The sequence below is a fragment of the Mytilus edulis genome, chromosome 3, assembly GCF_963676685.1.
Source record: "Mytilus edulis chromosome 3, xbMytEdul2.2, whole genome shotgun sequence".
NCBI classification, from domain to species: domain Eukaryota; kingdom Metazoa; phylum Mollusca; class Bivalvia; order Mytilida; family Mytilidae; genus Mytilus; species Mytilus edulis.
The window spans coordinates 22,286,752-22,311,748 of NC_092346.1; the positions used below are offsets into that span (position 1 = coordinate 22,286,752).

Genomic DNA, 24,997 nt, shown 5'->3' on the forward strand with positions numbered 1-24,997 from the left:
CTAATACACAATGCGTATAACCACATCAACCTAATGTAACACAAAAACTCAGATCAAGGACGGTAAAAATTGTGTCTTTTTAAATTTTGTTCTTGAGTATTGTTCTTTTATAATGTTATATGCAAGCAGGGGAAACATCTGTGTCCCATGGACACATTCCCCATTTATTTTTTATTTTTTTTGTTAATATAGTGTTATTTTAAAGGTTGGCGATAGTCATAGTGTGATTTAATCTCCTTTTCATTGGTGGAGTTAGTTGGCAGGTTTTATGCAGTGAGAATCAACTCCCGAGTGTCTAATATAAATAATGAGTATTTTGTTTATCATTCCTAAAATTATATACATTTGACTTTTAAACTAATATATTTTATGTGCTGTGGATTCATTTATATTCATGGGTATCAATTATCATTGACTGCTGAAAGCTTGCATATTCATGGATATTTCTTTTCTTGATTTTGCTAATCTCTGTATACAAAGCCTATTGAAAATATATTATTTGCTAAACATTTGAATATGTGGTTCACCTGTACCTACAAAACCCACAAAAATTGGTATCCAACAAATAATAATTAATCCACAGTACTTGTTTGCATTTGTTTATAATTTTAAACCAAGTTTGAGCTTTTGTATGATTATAATATCCCTGTGTGTACTACCTTTGTTTTTTGTGAACCAGTAATTATTTTTTGTGAAACTGTAATTGTTTTTTGTGGACCTGTAATTATTTTGTGTGTACCGGTAATTGTTTTTTGATTATTTATTTTAGGACATACAGTAAGGTCAACTAAGTCACAAACATCTGTTGGAATAAAGCAGTTTTATTTCAATCCAACACATGGAACTTATATACCAGTCAATACCAATGTTACATCAGGTATGTTTAATCAACTTGAAAATTAGTACACATGTTCACTATGGTATGATCTTTCTTATTTTAATGCCAAATTAGTTTTTACCCAATTTTACGGTTCATTGAACATTGAAGATGATCGTGCTAGTGGGGCATCTGTGTACTTTGGACACATTCTTGTTATACTCTAAATCTGTAAATTGGTCTGAGACCACAGTTATTGTCCATTTTTAGCTCACCTGGCCCCAAGGGCCAAGTGAGCTTTTCCCATCACTTAGTGTTGGCGTCCGTCGTCCAGCGTTTTTAACTTTTACAAAAATCTTTTCCTCTGAAACAACTGGGCCAAATTTAACCAAACTTGGCCACAATCATCATTGGGGTATCTAGTTTAAAAAATGTGTGGCGTGACCCGGCCAACCAACCAAGATGGCCGCCATGGCTAAAAATAGAGCATAGGGGTAAAATGCTGTTTGTGGCTTATAACTCAACACAAAGCATTTAGAGCAAATCTGACACGGAGTAAAATTGTTTATCAGGTCAAGATGTATCTGCCCTGAAATTTTCAAATAAATAGAACAACCTGTTGTGGGGTTGCTGCCCCTAAATTGGTAATTTTAAGGAAATTTTGCTGTTTTTGGTTATTATCTTGAATATTATTATAGATAGAGATAAACTGTAAACAGGAATAATGTTCAGCAAAGTAAGATTTACAAATAAGTCAACATGACGGAAATGGTCAGTTGACCCCTTTATTGCCCTTTATAGTCAATTTTTAACCATTTTTCGTAAATCTTAGTAATCTTTTACAAAAATCTTCTCCTCTGAAACTACTGGGCCAAATACTTCCAAACTTTAATTGTATGTTCCTTAGGGTATCTAGTTTGTAAATTGTATCCGAAGTTATGATCTATCAACAAACATGGTCGCCATTGCTAAAAATAGAACATAGGGGTCAAATGCAGTTTTTGGCTTATAACTCAAAAACCAAAGCATTAAGAGCAAATCTGACATGGGATAATATTGTTTATCAGGTCAAGATCTATCTGCCCTGAAATTTTCAGATGAATCGGACAACCTGTTGTTGGGTTACTGCCCCTGAATTGGTAATTTTAAAGAAATTTTGCTGTTTTTGGTTATTATCTTAAATATTATTATAGATAGAGATAAACTGTAAACAGCAATAATGTTCAGCAAAGTAAGATTTACAAATAAGTCAACATGACGGAAATGGTCAGTTGACCCCTTTAGGAGTTATTGCCCTTTATAGTCAATTTTTAACCATTTTTCGTAAATCTTAGTAATCTTTTACAAAAATCTTCTCTGAAACTACTGGGCCAAATACTTCCAAACTTTAACTGAATGTTCCTTAGGGTATCTAGTTTGTAAATTGTATCCGAAGTTATGATCTATCAACAAACATGGTCGACATTGCTAAAAATAAAACATAGGGGTCAAATGCAGTTTTTGGCTTATAACTCAAAAACCAAAGCATTTAGAGCAAATCTGACGTTGGGTAATATTGCTTATCAGGTCAAGATCTATTTGCCCTGAAATTTTCAGATGAATCAGACAACCTGTTGTTGGGTTGCTGCCCCTGAATTGATAATTATAAGGAAATTTTGCTGTTTTTGTTTATTATCTTGAATATAATTATAGATAGAAATAAACTGTAAACAGCAATAATGTTCAGCAAAGTAAGATCTTCAATTAAGTCAATTTGACCAAAATTGTCAATTGACCCCTTAAGGAGTTATTGCCCTTTAAAGACTTTTTTTCACAATTTGTTCATTATGTTGACTTACTTTAAAAAATCTTCTCCTTTGAAACTGCTGTATCAATTTCAGCCAAACTTAGGCTAAATGAGTTTCAGAGTATCTAGTATAAATTTTATATTTTATTTCCTTGTATGTCAAGAAACATAGCTCCTATGGCTAAAATAGAACATAGGAGAAAATGATTATTTTTTTTTGGCTTTTGAAGAAAATAGGACGATCCAAAAAACATTTAAATAAATTGAAAAGCCAAAATAATCATTGATGAGAGATTTAACCAAAAGAATTAAGGTGAGCGATTCAGGCTCTTGAGAGCCTCTTGTTCTTATCAGTTTTATTTTTTTTCGGAGGCGGTGGTAGATCACCTGACCATTAGGTTAACGTAATGAATTATAATGATTTATATTATCAATAGAAAAAAAAAACACTATCGTACATCTTTTGAGAAGACCCCTTTAAAATGTTTCTTGTCTCTCGCGTCTCGTTAGTTGTTTGTCAAAAGTATTCATTTATCTAACACGTCTAATAAGCATTACGTATCAGGTTCATAACATTTGATTGAGTCAAACTTATTAAAAAGAACGAAAACGAAAAATTCAGCATTTTCTATGTTTTTAAAGGAACATGATAACTCATGAACGGCAAAAGTGACGCTACCAAATTTCAATTTTTTTATTTTTTTTTGTGGAAATAAGCATTGTCCCAGGTTAGGGAGATGATGGAGACCCCGTTAACATGTTCAACCCCGCCTTATTCAGTATGCATCTGCCTGTCGCAAATCAGGAGCCTATACATTTAAAATTGAGAATGGAAATGGGGAATGGGTCAAAGAGACAACAACCCGACCAAATAAAAAACAACAGCAGAGGGTCACCAACAGGTCTTCAATGTAGCGAGAAATTCCCCTAAACAAATATATACTAGTCCAGTGATAATGAACGCCATACTAATTTCCAAATTGTACACAAGAAACTAAAATTAAAATAATACAAGACTAACAAAGGCCAGAGGCTCCTGACTTGGGACAGGCGCAAAAATGCGGCGGGGTTAAACATGTTTGTGAGATCTCAACCCTCCCCTATACCTCTAACCAATGTAGAAAAGAGGCCCCTCATGGGGGGGGTCCTAGTAATCACATAATCACCATTTTTTTGCCAATATAATCACATAATCATTAAATATTTGCTTATCTTTAGTAATCAAATAATCATAAACTAAAAATACAGTCCTAGGTAATCAAATAATCATGAAATATTTGGCTTAATAATCAAATAATCATTAAAAAAACGGCCAAGTAATCACATAATCAAAAACCCCATGAGGGCCCTCAGAAAAGTAAATGCATAACAATACGCACATTAAAATTCAGTTCAAGAGAAGTCCGAGTCTGATGTCAGAAGATGTAACCAAAGAAAATAAACAAAATGACAATAATACATAAATAAATACAGACTACTAGCAGTTAACTGACATGCCAGCTCCAGACTTCAATTAAACTGACTGAAAGATTATGATTTCATCATATGAACATCAGGCACAATCCTTCCCGTTAGGGGTTTAGTATCATACCATCATAACATATATGAGAAGAACATAACCTGTGTCATGCCAACAACTGTTTTTAGAATAAATGTGTTTAGTTCCGATGCAAAGACCTTATCAGTGACTCAATATTAACGCCAAAATATGCAATCTTTAATGACTTGACAACAGTATCATAATTATATCCCTTCTTAATAAGTCTATTCAAAGGTTTTGTAAGTTTCTGAGGTGAATACTGACACCTTTGTGCTTTATAAAGAATATTTGTCTGTTTCTTTTCTCGTTTGAATTTTATCGTGTGTTTTTCTATATTGTGATGTTAATATACTATTGTTTCATCCCGCTGCAAATGTTTGCACCTGTCCTAAGTCAGGAATCTGATGTACATTAGTTGTCGTTTATTTATGTAATTTATAGGTTTTTCTCGTTTCTTATATAGATAAGACCGTTGGTTTTCCCGTTTGAATGGTTTTACACTAGTAATTTTGGGGCCCTTTATATCTTGTGGTTCGGTGTGAGCCAAGGCTCCGTGTTGAAGGCCGTACATTGACCTTTATGAATTGTTATTTGGATGGATAGTTGTCTCATTGGCACTCATACCACATCTTCCTATATCTATGTGCTCATTGCTGAAGGCCGTATGGGGACATATAGTTGTTAATTTCTGTGTCATCTGGTCTCTTGTGGAGAGTTCTTCTTTGGCACTCATGCCACATTAGGTGGAGGGTGGGGATCCCGCTAGCATGTTTAATCTGCCTCATTCTGTTTGTATGTGCCTGTACCAAGTCAGGAAACTGTGAATTGTCGTTTGTTTATGTGTTACATATTTGTTTTTGTTCATTTTTTGTACATAAATTTGTCTGTTTCTTTTCTCGTTTGAATTGTTTTACATCGTCATTTTGGTGCCTTTTATAGCTGACTATGTGGTATGGACTTTGCTCATTGTTGAAGGCTGTAGGGTGACTTATAGCTGTTAATTTCTGTGTCATCTAGTCTTTTGTGGAGAGTTCTTATTGGCACTCATGCCACATCTTCTTTTTTATTTTGTGTATAAGTTTTGTAGTATTTGGTTGAGGCAACTAAAGTTCTTTATGCCCCTTTACTATGGTACCAACACAGAAGTTCTGACTATTGTGCTGGTGCTACTCATCCCACTAGCACTGTCATTAACACACACACAATTTTATTATAAAAATATTCAATCTTAATTTTGATTTGATTATTTTGGGCATATAATGATTATATGCATGCCTTTCACAAATAGTATCAAATTTGACAAAGGAGTAGGTTCAGTAAGACCCCTTTTTGGCCCCAAAATATAGCAGTTTTACAAAATTGTGAAAATGTAATCTTTTAGCTATTTATTGGAAAGAAGAATGCTTCTGCTTCATAAATATGGGCTGTTTTTGACAATAAAATGCACATATATCGAGTACTAGCATCATTGAGTCATGCTAAATTACTGAAATCTTCACAGTTTTAACATTTTAGGTTTTTTTTTAGGCGGTTTTCATCCTAAATGAAAGTGGCCGCATTCGTGTTCATTCATAATATTGAAATGTTAGTTGTATTTGATGATATTACATAACATATATAAAGATTGAGGAAGAACACGAATGCGGCCACTGTCATTTTTTACAAAAAACATCTGAAAAGTGACGTTTTTTTTGCATATTTGATGGATTTTTCATATTTAAGCTTGAATGGAGCATTGGTAATGACTAAATCAGTTAAAATCTTTCACATAAATTAATCGAATCAATTGAAATAGACACTTAAGTGTTTAAAAAGTGTCCAAAATCTTTCGTTAGATGAACCTGAAATTTGAGGCCAAAATAGGCCCTTTATTGTACATATACATTTTTGTAAAATTTTATAACTGTTTTTTTAATTAAATAGAGCTAACAAACTTAAACTGATCACCACTTTCTTGGTATATGTCTTGTAACATTCCGTTTTGAACAAAACGATTTGTTACATATACTTCACACGTATTTCTATCAAATCTGACATTAATATTACAAATCAGCTATTAAATAAAATTCATTCTTACTTTAATTGTGCAATCAAATATAATTATATGCAAGTCGTCAAGTGGCTAGATGCATATATCGTTGGCCAATTGAACGACAGGTTCTAGTTTTGTTGTTTTAAACTTCTAGAAATATTAACGGAAATAAGGAATGAGTAAAGGGAAATAAATTAAAACAGAACGACTGAATTAAATAAAAAGATGTTCGATATAATGTATATTTCGTTTTATTTTTAAAATCTAAGCGATGCTATATTTTTATCTAGATTCCTAATCAAAATTATTAGAACAAGAAAATAAATACCTTACAGCTTCTTTTACCATTGATCCTGAAATGTTTAATGTTATAAAACAGTTTTAGCGTCTTTGACCTACTTTATCTTTTTATTCGGATACTTGTGGTTATCTTCTCTAAGTTCAACGGGGACATTTGAATAATCTAGAATAGAACCCAGATGGAACCAAGAAGTCGGGTTGCTATAACCAAAAAACCTGGATGTTGAACCAGTTACCATGGTTTCGAACCAAAGAACCCGGATAGAACCAAGGTTCAGAACCAAACAACCCAGGTAGAACCAAGGTTTAGAACCAGAGTGCCCGGATATAACCTTATTGCATTCGGAATTCTCATGACTTTTTATACCTTCAGCGTATTTTCCAAATCATTTATTTATTTAGTATATTTATATATAATATATTATCTTTAACTGTCGAAACCAGATTTGACCTCCCAACGTAAATGACCTGTGGTAATCAACTGGTCTCTATGAATTTCTTTAATTTGATGATATTACACCTGGTGTTTCGGATATCATTTAGGTCAAGTTCCACCAAGGCAGTTCATCCTCAGGTCAGGTGCCATAGTCTAATTTATTTTCATTTACTAAAATTACTAAAAATTTGATTATAATTACTTTTTAATTGTTATCAATGTGTTTCTCTCCTGTAAAATATCAAATGCGGTTACATTTTGGGGGCACTACACCTGGTGAATTTGTACAAACTAGATTATTTTTATGTCCTTTCTTATTTAATTTTACTATTAATCAGAGTACTGTTATTGTTTACAGTGGCTGGTCAGGTACTTCTATAATGTTCTTGTGCTTCCAATAAGCAATTAAAGGTAGTCTAAGAAATATAGATCTTTAGCAATTGTGTCATTTTCAATCAACTGCCAAAGATCTACAAATATGTCAACTTGACCAAAATAGTCAATTTACCCCATTAAGAGTTATTGCCCTTTTTAGTCAATTTTTGACCAATTTTCACTATTTTTTCTATTTTTTTGAAAATTTTACAAAATCTTTCCCTCTGAAACTGATGGGCCAATTTCATTATAGAAATAGATAATTGTAAATAGCAAGAATGGTCAGTAAATACGTAAGATCTACAAACAAGTCATCATCACCAAAACAGAGAATTTTGTCATGAATTTTATTCATCATCATTCTTAAATATTTAAATTTGAAGTGTGTAGTGAAGGTTTAGATTTCTGTAAAATTTTTGAAATGAAAATTTTAACAATAGAAATGTTCATGACAATCTGAATAGATTTCACAACATGCTAGAGAATAAAATAGTGATGTAAATCATGAGATCTCTTTATTGAACAATGGATGACTGTTGCTTTCTAGGGGGAGAACTGAGGTTCTTAACTTTCAAATTTCAAAATTTCTGCTGTGAATATGTTGGTCAAATTTGATATACAAAGAACCAACATTCTTTCTTTTTAGGGCCTATTCCTGGAAGTCTTATTCAAATGGCAATACCACTTGGTGAACCTAGGATGGAAGGAGGATTAACAGCTCCAGTTACCATGACACCACAAAGGGGTCCAATTACATCCACTCCTGTGTCAAAAATTCCAGTCACAGCTGAGAAAAATACTGCTCTAATTACAGTTCCAGCAGAAAATATAAATATTCAGAAGAGAGCACAAGAACTTGCAAAACAGGTAAAAAGTTGGCAATTTTTAACTGATCTAAAAACATGATGAGAAATCATCAAGTGCAAAATAACATTCTTTATTGCTTATTATAAATTCATTTTTTCAATATGAATACTCATCAAATACTTTTTAAAGAAGACAAATTAATAATATTAAAATGTTTTGTTATATGTATATTCTATAATTCATATAAGTAAAAAGTCATTAATATCTATGCACATACATGCTGAAGAATATCTCAAGAACTTTTGCAATCTTAAGGAACAATAACTCTGCATGGGAGCTTAAACATTATTTGCAGGAAAATATAAATGCCTTCTCAAATCCATTCTATTAGAAAAATGGAATTATTACAGAAGAGTGTCCACCATGTACTTGCAATGCGCTATTATTAATATAGTAGAATAGAATGATATACAAATGCATGAAAATTATATATACATGTAACTATAATATACAAATATTAATATAATATATAACAATAAGCCAGAGTATACTGATTTATATCACTACAATATAATAGTCTTTATGGTGAAGTTGAATTCCCTGTCATTTATTTATCATCCACGCCTTATCTTGTCTCAGAAAAAATTATATCTACATCAACCTAACTTTCAGGTATAGAGATGTGATTTTATTTACTCCGACAAGTGCTTGTCGGACCATATACAAGAACCTGCAGTCATCAGATGTTCAGTACTTCAGTACTTTGATTTTTTCGAGCTTTCCTTTATTTAGTGAAAAAATGATGCATGCTACAGTTTTAACAGACCCTTTAATTGAATATTAATGACGTTTTGATGATCAATCAATGCATTTTATTTTGAATTGTTATGTAACAACAATTGAATTCAATCTGATAGTGATTTTTGTCAAGCCTGCAACTTTTGTTGCAGAAAGCTTGACATAGGGATAGTAATTTGATGGCAGAGTTAACTAACTTCTTTAAAGCTTTATATTTCAGAAGACCTGGATGCTTCATACTTTGTATATAGATGATTTATGTTATTAAGTTTCCATCTTTCATATGTTTCTTGTCCTTAACCTCATTTTCTTGGTTCAGTGACTACTTGAAAAAAAAGTTAAGATGTTTTGTAATGTCAATTTCTCTCTTATTATGATTAATAGGATAACTATATATGTTATGTGCTTACCTTGCAAGGTCCTCATACCTGCCAAATAGTTTTCACTTAACCTAGACCTCATCTCAGAGCTTTGTGAACAAGGTTAAGTTTTGGTGGTCAAGTTGATATCTCAGATACTATAAGCAATAGGTCTAGTATATTTGGTGTATGGAAGGGTTGTAAGGTGTGCATGTCTAATTGGTAGGTGTCATCTGACGCTGACCTTATTTTCATGGTTCAGTGGTTGTAATTAAAGTTTTGTGTTAAGGTCTTTTATACTGTTTGCTATAGCACAAAATAAAATGGGCACTATGGCTAAAAATGAACATGGGGGTTGGGTTGGCTTATATCTCTGAAACTATAGCATTTAGAGCAAATCTGACAGGGGTAAAACTGTTCATTTTGCCAAGATCTGTCTGCCCTGAAATTTTCAGACAAATCAGGCAACCTGTTGTTGGGTTGCTGCCCCTTAATTGGTCATTTTAAGGAAATTTTGCAGTTTTTGGTTCTCATTTTTGATGCGTGCAATACTTGAAATGACTGCATATACACAAAACTTGCATGAAAAATGCTCGATTATGTAAGAGAAAAAAAATTGACATTTTATGTGGACAAGTCTTGGTTCTTAACAGCATATTGATAGGAAACATTTATGTAAAATGTAAATAATATTATTGTTCAATTCCATGTTCATCACATTAGACACTTACTAGGGTAGAATTAAGTGTTTTTCCTGATCAGAACATGATAAGTTTTAACAAGGAATAAAGATTGTCATGAGTCCATCCCCATTCTGCAGCATGTTTATAATACATACAAGATCCTATGTCTATACTTCACTAGCTACCATTTGACATTGCCTTATCATATTTGGCCTTTTATGGTACTCAGTTGAGTATAGTCCTCACCCCTTTTTATCCCCTTAAAATCAAGAAAAAAAGTTTAAAAAAAAAAATCTGTTGAAAAACTTTCAGGATTCATGGATTTTGTCAGAATGATACACATGTTGAATTTTAAGTTACTTTTATTGCTTTACCTAATATTTATTTGAAAAGTCATTGACAAATCCTTGAAAGTGTAGCAGATGGATTTGTTTATTATCATGCAATATTTTTACCAACTTCTTTTTAGGTATTACCTAATGTTGATATAGATACAGATTTATCTGAGATGTCAGATAAACATATGAACAAAAAATCTGTGCTTTCATCATCAAGGTCAGAGCAATCAAAATGCAGACCACCATCACCAACCAGATCAGAGAAACAAAAAGATCTCACATATAAAAGATCTGAACACTCGTTAGAAAGATCAAATCATATTCAATCTCTACATTATTCTCCAAAAGATGAATATCAAGATACTACTAATAAGGTAAAACTGGTGTTGGATATTGTTTGGTTTCATGTGTGTCATATTTGTTTTTCGTAAGTTGTTTAGTTATTTGTTAAATGGGTGCCTATAATTTCGGTTTACATCCACTGTATTTAAACTCTGGTGGATAGTTGTCTCAGTGGCAAAACACCAGATCTAACTATATTTCTATTTCTATGTGATGTTTTGTATCTTTTGTATGCATACCCTTTAACTCTTATACGGAAGCCCTAGAAAAAGCCCTCATTCCGCGATAGATAATTTTAATATGAACTCACATTAGATAACTCCAGTTTCAACTCCAAATCTTAGTCTAAGTGAGACTCAAATTAGAAGTCAAACTTGAACTCTACCTCAAAAGGTAACTCAAACTCGAAGTTCAACTCAAAACTCAATGCTAACTCGAACTATAATTTTAATTATGACTTGAATTCTAACTTAAAATTGAAAATTAATACAGCATATCGTAATATCAGAGTACCACATAAGACAACTGTGGGGTTCCATAGAATTATATATCTTGGCTTAAATGTCCTTTATAAAGTATGATAACCCTCATAAAGGGTTTATTAGTACTGCTTAATACTGTGAATTATCACAAAGAGCAAACCAATATACCAGTTTACTTAGTAGCAGTGTTAGCTTATTATAATCATACAACTGCTTCATAAATATATTAACATAGTGATACACTTAAATTATATATCTAATGCTAATTTTACATTTTGTTTGCAGATGTTGATTAAGTCCAAGGACCAGATTTTTTATTACCTACTTAATAGGCCTATTTTTCATTATTTTTCAACTTAGTAATAAGATAATTCTGGATTTCAGCAAATGATCTGTATTCTGTTTTTCTAGTCACCAACCTTATCACTTTTCATGTCTGAAATGCTAATAACAATTTGTTGACTTCCAAAGACCATTACTCTTTGTAAGGTTACTTAAAGGGATAATTCGCGATTTTTCACTTATCATCTTATTATGTTCATAATACCACAAAAAACATATTCACCAAGTTTTATTTTGATATGAAATCTAATAAAGAAGAAAATTGGGAATTATTAATTTTATTTCTTGAAGCTTCCTGACTTATGTGACATAGTTTAAGTCTTTGATGCATGCCGGGAGTGAAAATATCTCATTTAAGTCTTGTTCGTTAACAATCTAATTACGCGATTTAAAGTGCATCGACGACTTTTGGTGTAGCTATTAACCAACGAAAAATAAGTGATAGCCATGCAACTTTTAAAATTAGATCGTGTGGATATTTTAAAACGAATTTTAATAATAAAATTAATTCATACATAGAACATTTTTATGATTTGTTTTGTACAAATACTTTAAACAAACATATGAAATTGACATGATCAATAGTGTATTAAAAATACATGTTTGTATTCTGACGTTTTTGCTTCATTACAGCAAACATTTTCACTTGCTTGTACGGTGGAAATAAAATGTGTATTGTTTTGTGACACCTAAAGAATGTTGAATGCGTAGGTTAACTCAAGGTAATTAAAAGATTAGCATTATGTAATTCTAATCCTTTGATCCTCATTCAGTGAAATCTAGGCGTCACGGTTCACTGGCATTCAGGTGTGAACAACATAATTGTAAGCGGGACTCCGACAAAATTTCAGACACATGAATGTAAAAAAAAAAATTAAAATTAATTAACGGGAATAATAAGATCGCACAATAACTGGATAGCTGTTGTATATTTTTATATTTTGCATAAGATCACTTTTTAATGAATTATGACTTTTGATTACTTTAGTAACGATAAAACACTGAATTATTTTAATTGAAGAATTTATAAATAAAAATAGCCTTCTAAACACGAGTTTATGAACTAAAAATTGTACTATTTCAAATAAGGATCGGCAGCCTTAAATATTTCAAACAGATCATTAACAATTGCAATTATATATTTTAGTCCATCCAAAGTGATCTTTAATTACCTATTTAGAAATTAATGTGCTCATCAAAATATTTTAAATCTGACAACACATGAAGACTTCAGATATTTAAAAAGAAAAATGTTTAAAAAAATTGACAGGAAATTAAAGGATCTAATTGGAATGGAATCGACAAATTACGAACAGATATGCTTTTCAAGTGTGAAAAACATCAACAAAATTTATACATAATCGGGAATATGTCCTTCTTTAAAAAATACTCTTCGTCTCACACCGTAACTATATATAATACTTTAGCTATTTGACCAACGATGTATAAAAAAAGACAACGAATTTAATGTCATCCTTCCCTATTTTTTAATGTAATTATAAGTCTGTTTCAACTGGCAAGAATACCACTAAAGCGGACAAGCAGTTTCTTTAAATTGCTGTCATTGAATATCTAGAGAAAAAATAAATCCCGAAATTGATTTGAAACTTTGATACTCTATAGTTTTCCCGGAAAATATTCACATCCCTCGGTATAAGTGTACTTCCAGTCGCGTATGCATTTTGGAACAATTGTGACGAAGACGAATTTCTTCCTTTTTTCGAGAACAATCTAATTGAATTATAAATGTCCATAACTTCGATGAGCCAAATAAAGTTATATATCGACCTGTGTTTAAATCTCTTCTTCTTCTCCTTCTTCGTTTGGTATACAATAATCTATCGACATTTGATGATTACTTACTGTTGGCATACGTGGACTTTTCATTTTACAAAACTTTTACCCCAATTTATGCAAAATATATTATTCTTTCTTATGTTCTATGTATAAATGTATATATTTTAATTTGCGCTATAGTTCCGTAACTTATAATCCAGGCGTATATACGAATGGTCGACTAGTGCGTACCTTTTTTTAAATCAATATATTTCTGGTATGTTCCAATCTGTCCTTCACCATTGACAACGAGTATATATTACATTTTACCAAATTTACTCTTGGATTTTTTTTTTTATTTCATCAGATCTGTTGTTTTTTTTTTGGTATTATTTATATTTTTATAAATAATTTTCTTTTAACCAGAAATGTTATTCATAAACAAGCGTATATGTTTAGTAATGACTATATATTATATCACTTTCGGACACGCAAGATAGAGATGTATTATTATACACCTAATAGTTCAAAATGGAAAGTTATAAGTTATCAGCCGTGTACACTTATCAATACACTAAGAAGTGAAACGATGCATGAATTTGCAAACTCGACAGGAAATCGCTTGAATACCTGGACGTGTCACCTCACACCCCCTACAATACCTTTGGGAGTAATACCTTTAGCCATGCGGGTGATCAGTGGAGCGAAGATCCTAATTTATTTGAATAAAGTTTATTACATAAAAGAATTATGAACTAATTAGATTGCCGAAAACAATTCAAGTTTCACGGAAGACTTATTTATGATTTGAAATTTTGACCTTTTCACTAATTCCTATATTATCAGTCTTAAAATAACAGATCATGGTTATTAAAAAAAAAGAGAAAATTTTCCGTATCAAGTTAACTAGTCGGATAAAACAACCGTACGATTGACGAGATATCGACACGCAATTACGACTACATCGGGTTACTGTAGTTCTGGTCCTTAGACATATCGCGACTGCAAATCGGACAAGGTGACAAAATGGCCGACCGGAGAGAATTGATACACTAAATTTAAAATCGATGGTGATCTCTTATCTAGCAGAATAAAACTTTAATACCTATGAATTTGAGCATTTTTATACAGAATAAACATAATATCAATTTTTGATTTTTTTGCGAAGTTTCCCTTTAAGATCAACCTGGTTTTCAGAAGATTCAAAATTATCCATACAATCAATTCAATGTGCTGAGATTTTCATATGAGTCCAGGCATTACCGAAGAAAAATCTGACTGCCACAAAAAATCTTTTCTAAACATCTTTCATGATTGTATCCATTGAACTGCAAAGTTATAAAGATTTCTTTCCTCTATCGTTCACTGAATTTTTCATCAGAAATAATAGGGATTTCAGGTGTAGTGCATTTAGAATGGAGGTAGTCAAATACCTGCACATTAGTTAAAAAACACACTATAAAAGATGTTACTGATTGAGTGTGATGTAAAATAATTTAGGATTACTTATATACAGGTAGTTTAATAGATTTTTTATGCCCTACCTACGATAGTAGAGGGGCATTATGTTTTCTGGTCTGTCCATCCGTCTGTCCTTCCGTCCGTTCGTTCGTTCTTTCAGGTTAAAGTTTTTGGTCAAGGTAGTTTTTGATGAAGTTGAGTCCAATCAACTTCAAACTTAGTAAACATGTTCCCTATGATATGATCTTTCTAATTTAATTGCCAAATTAGACTTTTGACCCCAATTTCACGGTCCACTGAACATAGAAAATGATAGTGCAAGTTTCAGGTTAAAGTTTTTGGTCAAGGTAGTTTTTGATGAAGTTGAAGTCCAATCAACTTCAAACTTAGTACACATGTTCCCTATGATATGATCTTTCTTATTTAATTGCCAAATTAGACTTTTGACCCCAATTTCAGGATCCACTGAACATAGAAAATGATTATGCGAGTGGGGCATCCATGTACTATGGACACATTCTTGTTTTGTCTTATAAAATTGAGAATGGAAATGGGGAATGTGCCAAAGAGACAACAACCAGACCATAGAAAAAAACAACAGCAGAAGGTCACCAACAGGTCTTCAATGTAGCGAGAAATTCCCGCACCCGGAGGCGTCCTTCAACTGGCCCCTAAACAAATATATACAAAATGTACTAGTTCAGTGATAATGAATGCCATACTAATTTCCAAATTGTACACAAGAAACTAAAATTAAAATAATACAAGACTAACAAAGGCCAGAGGCTCCTGACTTGGGACAGGCGCAAAAATGCGGCGGGGTTAAACATGTTTGTGAGATCTCAACCCTCCCCCTATACCTCTAGCCAATGTAGAAAAGTAAACGCATAACAATACGCACATTAAAATTCAGTTCAAGAGAAGTCCGAGTCTGATGTCAGAAGATGTAACCAAAGAAAATAAACAAAATGACAATAATACATAAATAACAACAGACTACTAGCAGTTAACTGACATGCCAGCTCCAGACTTCAATTAAACTGACTAAAAGATTATGATTTCATCATATGAACATCAGGCACAATCCTTCCCGTTAGGGGTTTAGTATCATACCATCATAACATATATGAGAAGAACATAACCCGTGTCAAATTTTGCAGTTTTAGTAAATTAAAAATTTGTTGCAATATGACTTTACACACTTGCAACTTGACTTTCACTTAGATATGTACTTTGATCTTTTTAGTCCCCTACCAACGAAGTCCAAGGGGACTTTAGGTTTGCACTCCTTCTGTCTGTCTGTCCATCCATCAGTCCAGCAAATCAGTTTTCCAGACATTTTTCTTCATGCTTGAAGATTTTGATTTGATATTTGGTGTATTGTTTTATCATTACAAGTTACAGGTCAATTTTCATGATTTTAGCTTTTTCTCCTTGTTCAGTTAAAGACTTTTCTCTAGAATTAAATTTTTGATGAAATGCTTATTACTTACAAGATTTCTGTTCAAAGGGAAAAAACAAATTTTTTTGTCCCATTTATGGGCATTATGTTTTCTGGTATGTGCGTCTGTCAGTCTGTCTGTTTGTCCGTTCGTCACACATCTTGTTGAAGTTTTTGGTCAAGGTAGTTTTTGATGAAGTCCAATCAACTTGAAACAAATAGTACACATGTTCCCTATGACATGATCTTTCTAATTTTAATACCAAATTATCGGTTTTACCCCATTTTCACGGTCCACTGAACATAGAAAATGATAGTGTGGATGGGGCATCTGTGTACTGGGGACACATTCTTTTAAAAGATTTTTAAAAGACATTGTGAACCCAATGATAGTTTTCCACAGTGTCATCTCTATCTGGTCAAGGTATTTAAACTTTTGTAAATTCACCTGTCCAATTGAATAAATGCAAGAGCTATTTTTCTCTGTGAATTTTAAAATTCACTGGGTCAGGAGCCTTTGGACTTTGTTTGTCTTGTATGATTTTTAATTTTAGTTATTTATATATTTCGGAGTTTGGTATGAGGTTCAGTGATAATTGGACACAATTTTGTTTAGGGGCCAGCTGAAGCACAATTCGGAGTGCTGGATTTTTTCGCTAAATTGAAGACTCATTGGTTGCCATTGTCTGTTTTCTGCTCTTTCTTTGGCAATGTTCCAGCTAGGATTTCAAAAGGGCAGGGTGCCAATCCTGAAAAAGGGCATTTAACACGTGATATGATAATATGAAAAGGGCATGTTTTAATAAAGATATTAATCAAACATTGTGTTTATTCTTTGAAATCACTGGTTATACAAGAACAACATCATTAGCCCATATAGAACTCTATCTTTCTACTTTTTAGGCTGAAAAACTTGTCAAGCAGCTTGTCACAAAAGTTTTTAGATCATTGCTTTGCACAGTTGAGCTTTATATGCAGTATGTTTTGAAAGGTGACCTGCTTCATTCGATTTCTATGGTCTGACACACTTTACCAGTTTCACCTTTCTACCTCTGCTGTGCTTAATGGCAATACAGCACAAAACAGCTGTGCTCAGTAAATGCACAATGTTAGGATATAGCACTGAACAGTGAAAAATTGTATTAAAGATAAAGAAAAAGATGACCAAGGCACCCTACCAACACTACTGCTAACACCCTCTTTAACTTTTCCCATAACTCAAAATACCTAAACATATATATATTCTTAAGCAAGAAGTATGTAGACATATAGAATATTTTTATAAATTGGGTTGCTGTCACTTTGACACATTCCCAATTTCCATTCTCAATTTTACTTGCTCATTCCTGATGACCTAAGCTGACCTATTGTTACTTGTTTCTACATCATTTGCACTCTCCTGGACAGTTTTCTTATAATCAAAATATCAAGTTGAGTTTTACAATGACCAGTTACTGAACAAGTTTGAATCCTGTTCTGTTCAAATATAATACTTTTTGCAGAATTATGATCCTTGGACTTAGAAATTACACACAATATAAAAAAGAAGATGTGGTATGATTGCCAATGAGACGACTCTCCACAAGAGACCAAATGTCACAGAAATTAACAACTATTAAGGTCACTGTACGGCCTACAAGTAATCAGTTTTTTGCATTTTTTTGCATTTTTTTCCGCATTTTATTCCAAAACAATGAATTTATTAAGCTGTAGGTGACTATGTATTGCCATGCAAAAGCTTGTATTTATTTTCTATTGCTATGATTTGTAGGAAGAAGCAGAGTTAACAGAAGTGGTATATGATGATGATTTCTCACCAGAATCTGCACCAGGCATTGAATTACCAGGTTACAATGTACCTTCACCACCAACTCCTAGGCAATCCTTTCCACCTGATATTCCTGGGCAAAACAGAGTAATTGCGGTCTCAGATCAAATAGCAGAAGATATCAAAAGACAAGAAGCATTAGAAAACAAGGCTGTTGAATGGTAATTAAGAAATACAAGAGATATTGTAAAATATTATTTCGGCAGAAGACACAATAGTTCGAAAGAATCAAAGGAAAAAATCAAGAACGATTATATGTATTTTAGCTGGGCTATCTTGAAGGATCTCTAAAGGAACCCTTGTAATTCATACTTGAATATACATTATTCCTCTTCTGTTCTTTTTTACCCAAGGTAGCAAAATAATTTAATGAAATCATCAAAACTTTCTTCCTGAAAAAAAACCCCATATTCCTTGTATCTTGTCCGTCCGTCTGTCTATCGATTTGTCCCTCCGTCTGTCTGTCAGTCCTGTTCTTGTCATCACATCTCTTCTAAAACCACACAACAGAATTTTATGAATTTCTATAAATGATAAGGAATGCAAATGGACAGGAAATTATGATTCCATATTTTTTTTTAGAGGTTATGCCCTTCAAACAGAGTTTTGGCCTAGATATACAACTGCAACAGTTTGTCATTACAAATCCTCTGAAACCACACAACGGAGCTTTGTGAAACTTTGTAGATAATTTAGACATACTATGTAGAAGAAGTGCATATCTTAAAGGTTTTTATCAGTTGACTTTTATAGGAGTTATGAGTTTTTGAACATAGTTATCTAGTGAGAATTTGTTTAGCCAATATAGGAAGTTGGGGCATGTGAGTGTGCTCACAAAGGCTTTTTTATGACACTTGTGAAGTTATCTGTTTTTATTTAACTAGGAAATTACAGTAATTCATTGCAACCAATGTTATAAGTTTACACATATATATTGAAGGAAAATGATTATCCTAGACTAATAAGAACTGGAAAAAATAACATAAATATTGTCACCTTTATACTTTATGAAAATTTCTAGATCCGCTAGGAACTATCCATACGAACGCCGAAAAAAAAAATCTGTGCCGTATGCTTCAATTTGTGTTATACTAAGCTAAGCATCTGGAGAGAGAAAATGTTATGGATACATATTTCATGTTCATTCTACATAATAAATTCTACCTTTTAAAATTTGTAAAGTGCGTATGACGAACTTGTTGAAGGTTTAGGAAGTGCGTTAACGATATATAAAAGAAAGTCGTTGACGGTGGCTGTCTTGAATAAAATTTGTGATTTCGTCATATTAGATTAGTCCAAATAATGACAATAATTATGCCGTCTGGCAAGGCTATTTTTATTTTTTTTTGATAATAATCTTGGCAAATATAAAAAAGAAGATGTGGTATGAGCCAATGAGACAACTATCCACAAAAGACCAAAATGACACAGACATTAACAACTATAGGTCACAGTACGGCCTTCAACAATGAGCAAAGCCCATACCGCATAGTCAGCTATAAAAAGCCCCGATAAGACAATGTAAAACAATTCAAACGAGAAAACTAACTGCCTTATTTATGTAAAAAAATGAACGAAAAACAAATATGTAACAAATAAACAAATGACAACCACTGAATATACAGGCTCCGGACTTGGGACAGGCACATACATAAATAATGTGGCGGGGTTAAACATGTTAGCGGGATCCCAACCCTCCCCCTAACCTTGGACAGTGGTATAACAGTACAACATAAGAACAAACTATAAAAATCAGTTGAAAAAGGCTTATTACTCATCAGATGGACAAAATATAAGTGGATGTGGCCGGGTAATTATAAGTTATCATTATGCCCTACAAAATACAGGAAGTATTTGTGTACAAAAGTGAAAGTATATTTTCTTGCTGCTTTGTTTCTCAAAGTAAATAAGCATGTTTTATATAGAAAATTGAAACACCTGGTTTGACCTGGGGTCAAAATCCCATATGGAAAATTGAACCTGGGTCAGTTTTCAATAATAGGGAAATTGAAAACCTTGTATTTCCTTTACATGGATTTCAAATGAACATTAGGTTAAGAATTATGGATAAATAAAGAAGGGGGAGGTTAATTTTCAATGGCTAAGTATTAAGTAGAAAAAATGGTTTTTTTTTAACATTTCCTACCATAATAGATATAAGAAGATGTGGTATGAGTGCCAATGAGACAACTCTCCATCCATGTCACAATTATAGGTCAAATACGGTCTTCAACATGGAGCCTTGGCCCACACCAAACAGCAAGCTATAAAGTGCCCCCAAAATTACTAGTGTAAAACCATTCAAACTGGAAAACCAACAGTCTTATCTATAAAATTATAAGTCAACATGTTGGTTTACTGACCTTGAAGAAGTTATTGACCACCAATGATGATTTGTCACCCAATTTTGTTTTGTGCATCATTGGCAGAAAACTAGTAGACACAGAGAGACTCAGCACAAAACTAACCTGCAAAATAGGATCTAAAATAATGACTAAATCAAAATGGATTTGGGTAATACCTTGTCAATATCTTACTTAGTTAATAAAAATAAGCATCTACTGTTGTTAGTAACCTTATTGCTTCTTATTTTTACCAGGTGAGCATGTTTTATATTTTTAGGGTGGAACAAGAATTGATGGCAAAAGTAATATCCAAGATGTCAACAAATAGAACAATTGAACCACCTCACATCAGCCATTTTGTTGAGGAAGTTGAAGAAAGCGTTTGTAGTGATCATGAAAATTCTATGTTTTGTAAGTTAGTCTTGTCCTCATTTCAATGCTTTGGTGTCATCACTACTTTGTAGGAATGAGCTAATAATCTCTTCATAGCTAAAGAACTGTTTAAGTATCTGTCTCTATAAGAATTATGTAGGCCCTGTTTGATTCATGTCCCTTCCTCCATTATGTGTCTTTATATTTTCTTTTTTGAAGAAGGTATGGTTTGAAATAAAGCTTCATATATTTTTTTATTTTTTTTACCCTTTGATGCCATGGAAACCTTCCAAACAAAATTTGCCTAAATATGTACAAAAAGTGGGTTTTTATAGCCCGCTAAAAAATTTGCGGTTGTATATTGGTATGACTTTGTCAACGTCTATGTCCACGTCGTCCAAAGACATTTGGTTTCTGGACAATAACTTTAAAATATAAGTAAATATAAAATCTAATCAAATTTATTGAATGATACATTGTAGTAATGGAAGCGCTTGGTCATAATGGACTTCAGTTGTTTATTGATGCTGGTCAACCTGTAGACATGTCCTTGGTAAACTCATTAGTAAAAGAATGTGTACTTGAAAAGGTCTTCAGTATGTTAGGGAAAAAATCTGATGATTTACAAACTGGTATGGCTCATACAGAGATGAGAATATCCACAGGTAGTAGCACAGAACATGGACAAATCAGGGATTTACAAAAGGTACTTTCATATTACAATCAAACTTATAGTTGTAAATCAATTTCTATGAGTAATTGCATATGACAATTGCAAATGACAACATCTTATAAAATTACCTAAAAAAAGAAAGGTGTATTGCCTTTTTTTTTTATCAAGTTAGTTAAATACTCTTTATCGCAATGCCTGTAAATTATCACATTGTGATTGGTTTTAAACCGTCACATGGTGACCACTGTGGATTCGTAGGGGGTTAGTAAATTTCATAGGAGGTTCATGATGTGACTTCTACTATTAATGCTGACGTCATTTATTAATGTTGTGTTTCATGGTTTATTTTCTACAAAATGCAGTGGCAAAAGTCTTGCAGGCAATAAATTCGTTATATGGTTCACCACTGACCCCCTACAGACCACAGAGGGGAAATAAAATCCATAGGGGATTCAGCCTTCAACCTTACTCCCTATGGATTTTATTCATCCTCTATGGATCTGTAGGGTGTCAGTAGCAAACCATATAACTTATAATAGCTAGTCATTGATAATATGTATTATATATGTTTGATTTAAATATGCTTCAAAAGATATCACATTACTTTTTTGTCATATGTGTAAGATGAACCTTGGCTAAAAATAGAACATAGGAGTAAAAAGTAGTTTTTTGCTTATATCTCTGAAACCAAAGTATTTAGAGCAAGTCTGACATGAAGTAAAATTGTTTATCAGGATAAGATATATCTGCCCAGAAATTTTCAAACAAACATACAACCTGCTATTGGGTTTCTGTCCCATAATTGGTAATTTTTTAGGAAAGTTTGCAGTTTTTGGTTATTATCTTGAATATTATTATAGATAGAGATAAACTGTACACAGCAATAATGTTCACTAAAATAAGATCTACAAATAAGTCAGCATGACCAAAATTGTTAATCTACCCCTTTAGGGGTTATTGCCTTTTATAGTCAATTTTTAGGTGTAATACCACCATTGATTTTCCCCTATTAGTCTTTGTTAAATTTGCACTTTTCAAAAAAATCTGTAGAACTTATCTATGTTTCAAATAAAGAAATATTTGGCATGAGTAAAGTTTTATCCTGTCCAGTACTGTAGAAAAAAATTCACATAACATTTCATTGCATATAAGAAAATAACCATCACTGGAAGTTAACCAAACAAATTTCTCCCCTTATTTTATCTGTGTAAAAGGTTTAGTCACCATGTAACCTCAAGATTACAAAATATTCTACAGAAATCCCTATTTTCGTATACAACCGGATGTGATGTACCATGATTTGGTGGTATTACACCTTTTAACAATTTTTCAAAATTTTTGCCTTGCCACGGTTGACAATGTTTTCTCTGGGTAACAATCTGCTTTATCACCCTCTCAGCTATGTGCCATTTGTATTTATTTTTAATTATGATTAAACTTATTTTACATGATTTCCAAAGCATCAGTAAATACAGGTGAGCGACACAAGCTCTTGAGAGCCTCTAGTTAAGAAATTTTATCTTATGTCATCTTTTTATTTCATGTTTATTTTAGATTCTTTTTTATCACTTCTGTAGCCTTGAATATCTTTTTTCTAGTTTCTGTAACAATATAATAAATACAAAGGAAAATTATAATTGCAGGATGAATTTGATAACAGACATGTTATAACTCCCAAGCCGACACCGAAATCCAGTCCTATTATGTCACCTGTACAAACGAAATTGCCACCTTTAACACCACCAAACTCACCTCCTATTGGGAAAGAAATTTATGATATTCAAAAGTTTGAAGTGATTAAACCAGAATATGAGTCAGAATTATCAGAATCTATTGATATAAGTGAAGAAATGAGACAGTTGCAAGGTATTTTAAAGCTCTTAAGCTCACCTGGCCTGAGAGTTATTGCCTTTGATGATGATTTTTACAATATTTTGTGTTTTGCCTTATTTTTATATGACCACAAAAATTTAAAAAAAAAATTGGTTGTATATTGGTATCACATCGTCATCGTTGGCGTGGTCGTCATCAGGGTCGTCCTAAGACAGATGGTTTCTGGAAAATAACTTAAGTATAAGGCAATAGAAATCTATGAAATTTTAACACAAGGTTTATAACCACTAAATGAAGGTTGGGATTGATTTTGGGGGTTATGGTCCTAACAGTTGAGGAATAATGGGCCAAAAAGGCATTTTTCAAGTTTTCAGACAATAACTTGTGTTTAAGTTTATTGATCTCTCTGAAATTATACTGCAAGTTTCCATACCTCAAAGGTATGGTAAGGAGTGGCTTTGGTGGGTTATGGCTCAAACCATTTAGGAATAAGAGGCTAAAAAGGGCGGAAACAAGGGTTTCTTGGTTAATGGACAATTATTGCGAAACCAATGAAAGTTCTCAGTGTAGTTTATTCACTGGGACCTTTAAATTTCTTTTAAGAGAAATCTATCACTCATTGATTGATCTACCTGAGTAAAAAAATGTGTTTAAGGTATGCTGATGCATACCTGCCAACTTTTGAAAATGCCCATGGGGGTTTTAGCGCGCGACAACAATTTCAAAGTTTAAAATTCTTTGCGACGACTATTTTGCGCGAAAAAGTGTCATTTTTGCATGATTTGTAAGATGAGCTTACATCCCTTTTTTTAAGTTTATTTGCATGATTCTAGTTATTATATCAGCAGAAAATATGAACATGTAGCTGTAAGACCAGGAATTATTTTCATGTGTAAGGATACTAAATAGTTGTTGACTTTTCCAATTTAAAATTATACACAAAGAAGGACTTTTATCAGGTTGGGAACAACACATAGGGACCCCCCTCAATGTTAGGACATTAAAAACCACTTTTTAAGTACAAATGAGCATTCATATTATTTGAAGAAACTTTTCCCAAAGAACTGTACAGCTTATGATCTATCATTGTCTATCTGGTATTATATGGTCAACACATGTCCAAGAATTTTGATATGTTCTTGGCCTTATATCTTCTTTATTATTCAAAATAATAGGACTCTTCATTTAGAAAAGCTGTTCCAAATATAATGTCAGAATTTCCCATTTTTAAGTTAACAAATCTACATTTTCCTATTTAATTTTTACAAGAGTGACCCCTTGACTAAGGGTTGTCCCTCATTTAAGGGATTCCTCATGTTGATGTGGGGGGGGGGGGGGGGAGGTTCCATGTGGAAAATCATGAAGAGTACATTATCCTTTAAATGATTGAATACATAAATAAAATTATGTTACAGTAAGTGTACATGTTATGTCAATAAATTAGTGAATAAACTACTATTTATTATATTCATGGTAGTACTGCATCATTGAAGTTTGTCAATCAGCCATGCTTTTATTCTTATTCAGTGTAAGAACCTCCTTGCAGTTGAAAAATCATTTGCCATGTTCACGTTTTTACAATTCTGACCAACAAACAGAGAAATACAACACAAGTTCAATATCTAGCATGTTAAAACAATCTTGAGAGAAAACGTTTTTGATTGGCTGATTAATTTGATCATGAGAAACGCACAATTTGATTGGCTGAACACGATTTTCCTCCATTGGACACAGTTCAAAATCGGGAACAACAATATTTTTCGTGTAAATTTTCACCAAATCGTGTTTTAGAGGGTTTTTCAGGAACACGATCGTGCAATCGTGAGAAAGG

The 24,997-nt window shown here is 32.6% G+C and overlaps 1 protein-coding gene across 2 annotated transcripts in view; it reads left to right on the forward strand.

Annotated features, from left to right (window-relative positions):
* Window positions 1-24,997, forward strand: part of LOC139514209 (protein TALPID3-like) — a 178,458-nt gene that overhangs the window by 113,514 nt on the left and 39,947 nt on the right. Inside the window, exons 16-22 of one of the 2 annotated variants that reach the window (XM_071303034.1) lie at window positions 770-877; window positions 7,933-8,153; window positions 10,403-10,645; window positions 17,887-18,104; window positions 20,566-20,699; window positions 21,143-21,366; window positions 22,977-23,199. In XM_071303034.1, the coding sequence (XP_071159135.1) occupies window positions 770-877; window positions 7,933-8,153; window positions 10,403-10,645; window positions 17,887-18,104; window positions 20,566-20,699; window positions 21,143-21,366; window positions 22,977-23,199 (1,371 nt within the window). The remainder of the gene's footprint in view (window positions 1-769; window positions 878-7,932; window positions 8,154-10,402; window positions 10,646-17,886; window positions 18,105-20,565; window positions 20,700-21,142; window positions 21,367-22,976; window positions 23,200-24,997) is intronic. The other variant, XM_071303035.1, reaches the window with a different exon arrangement.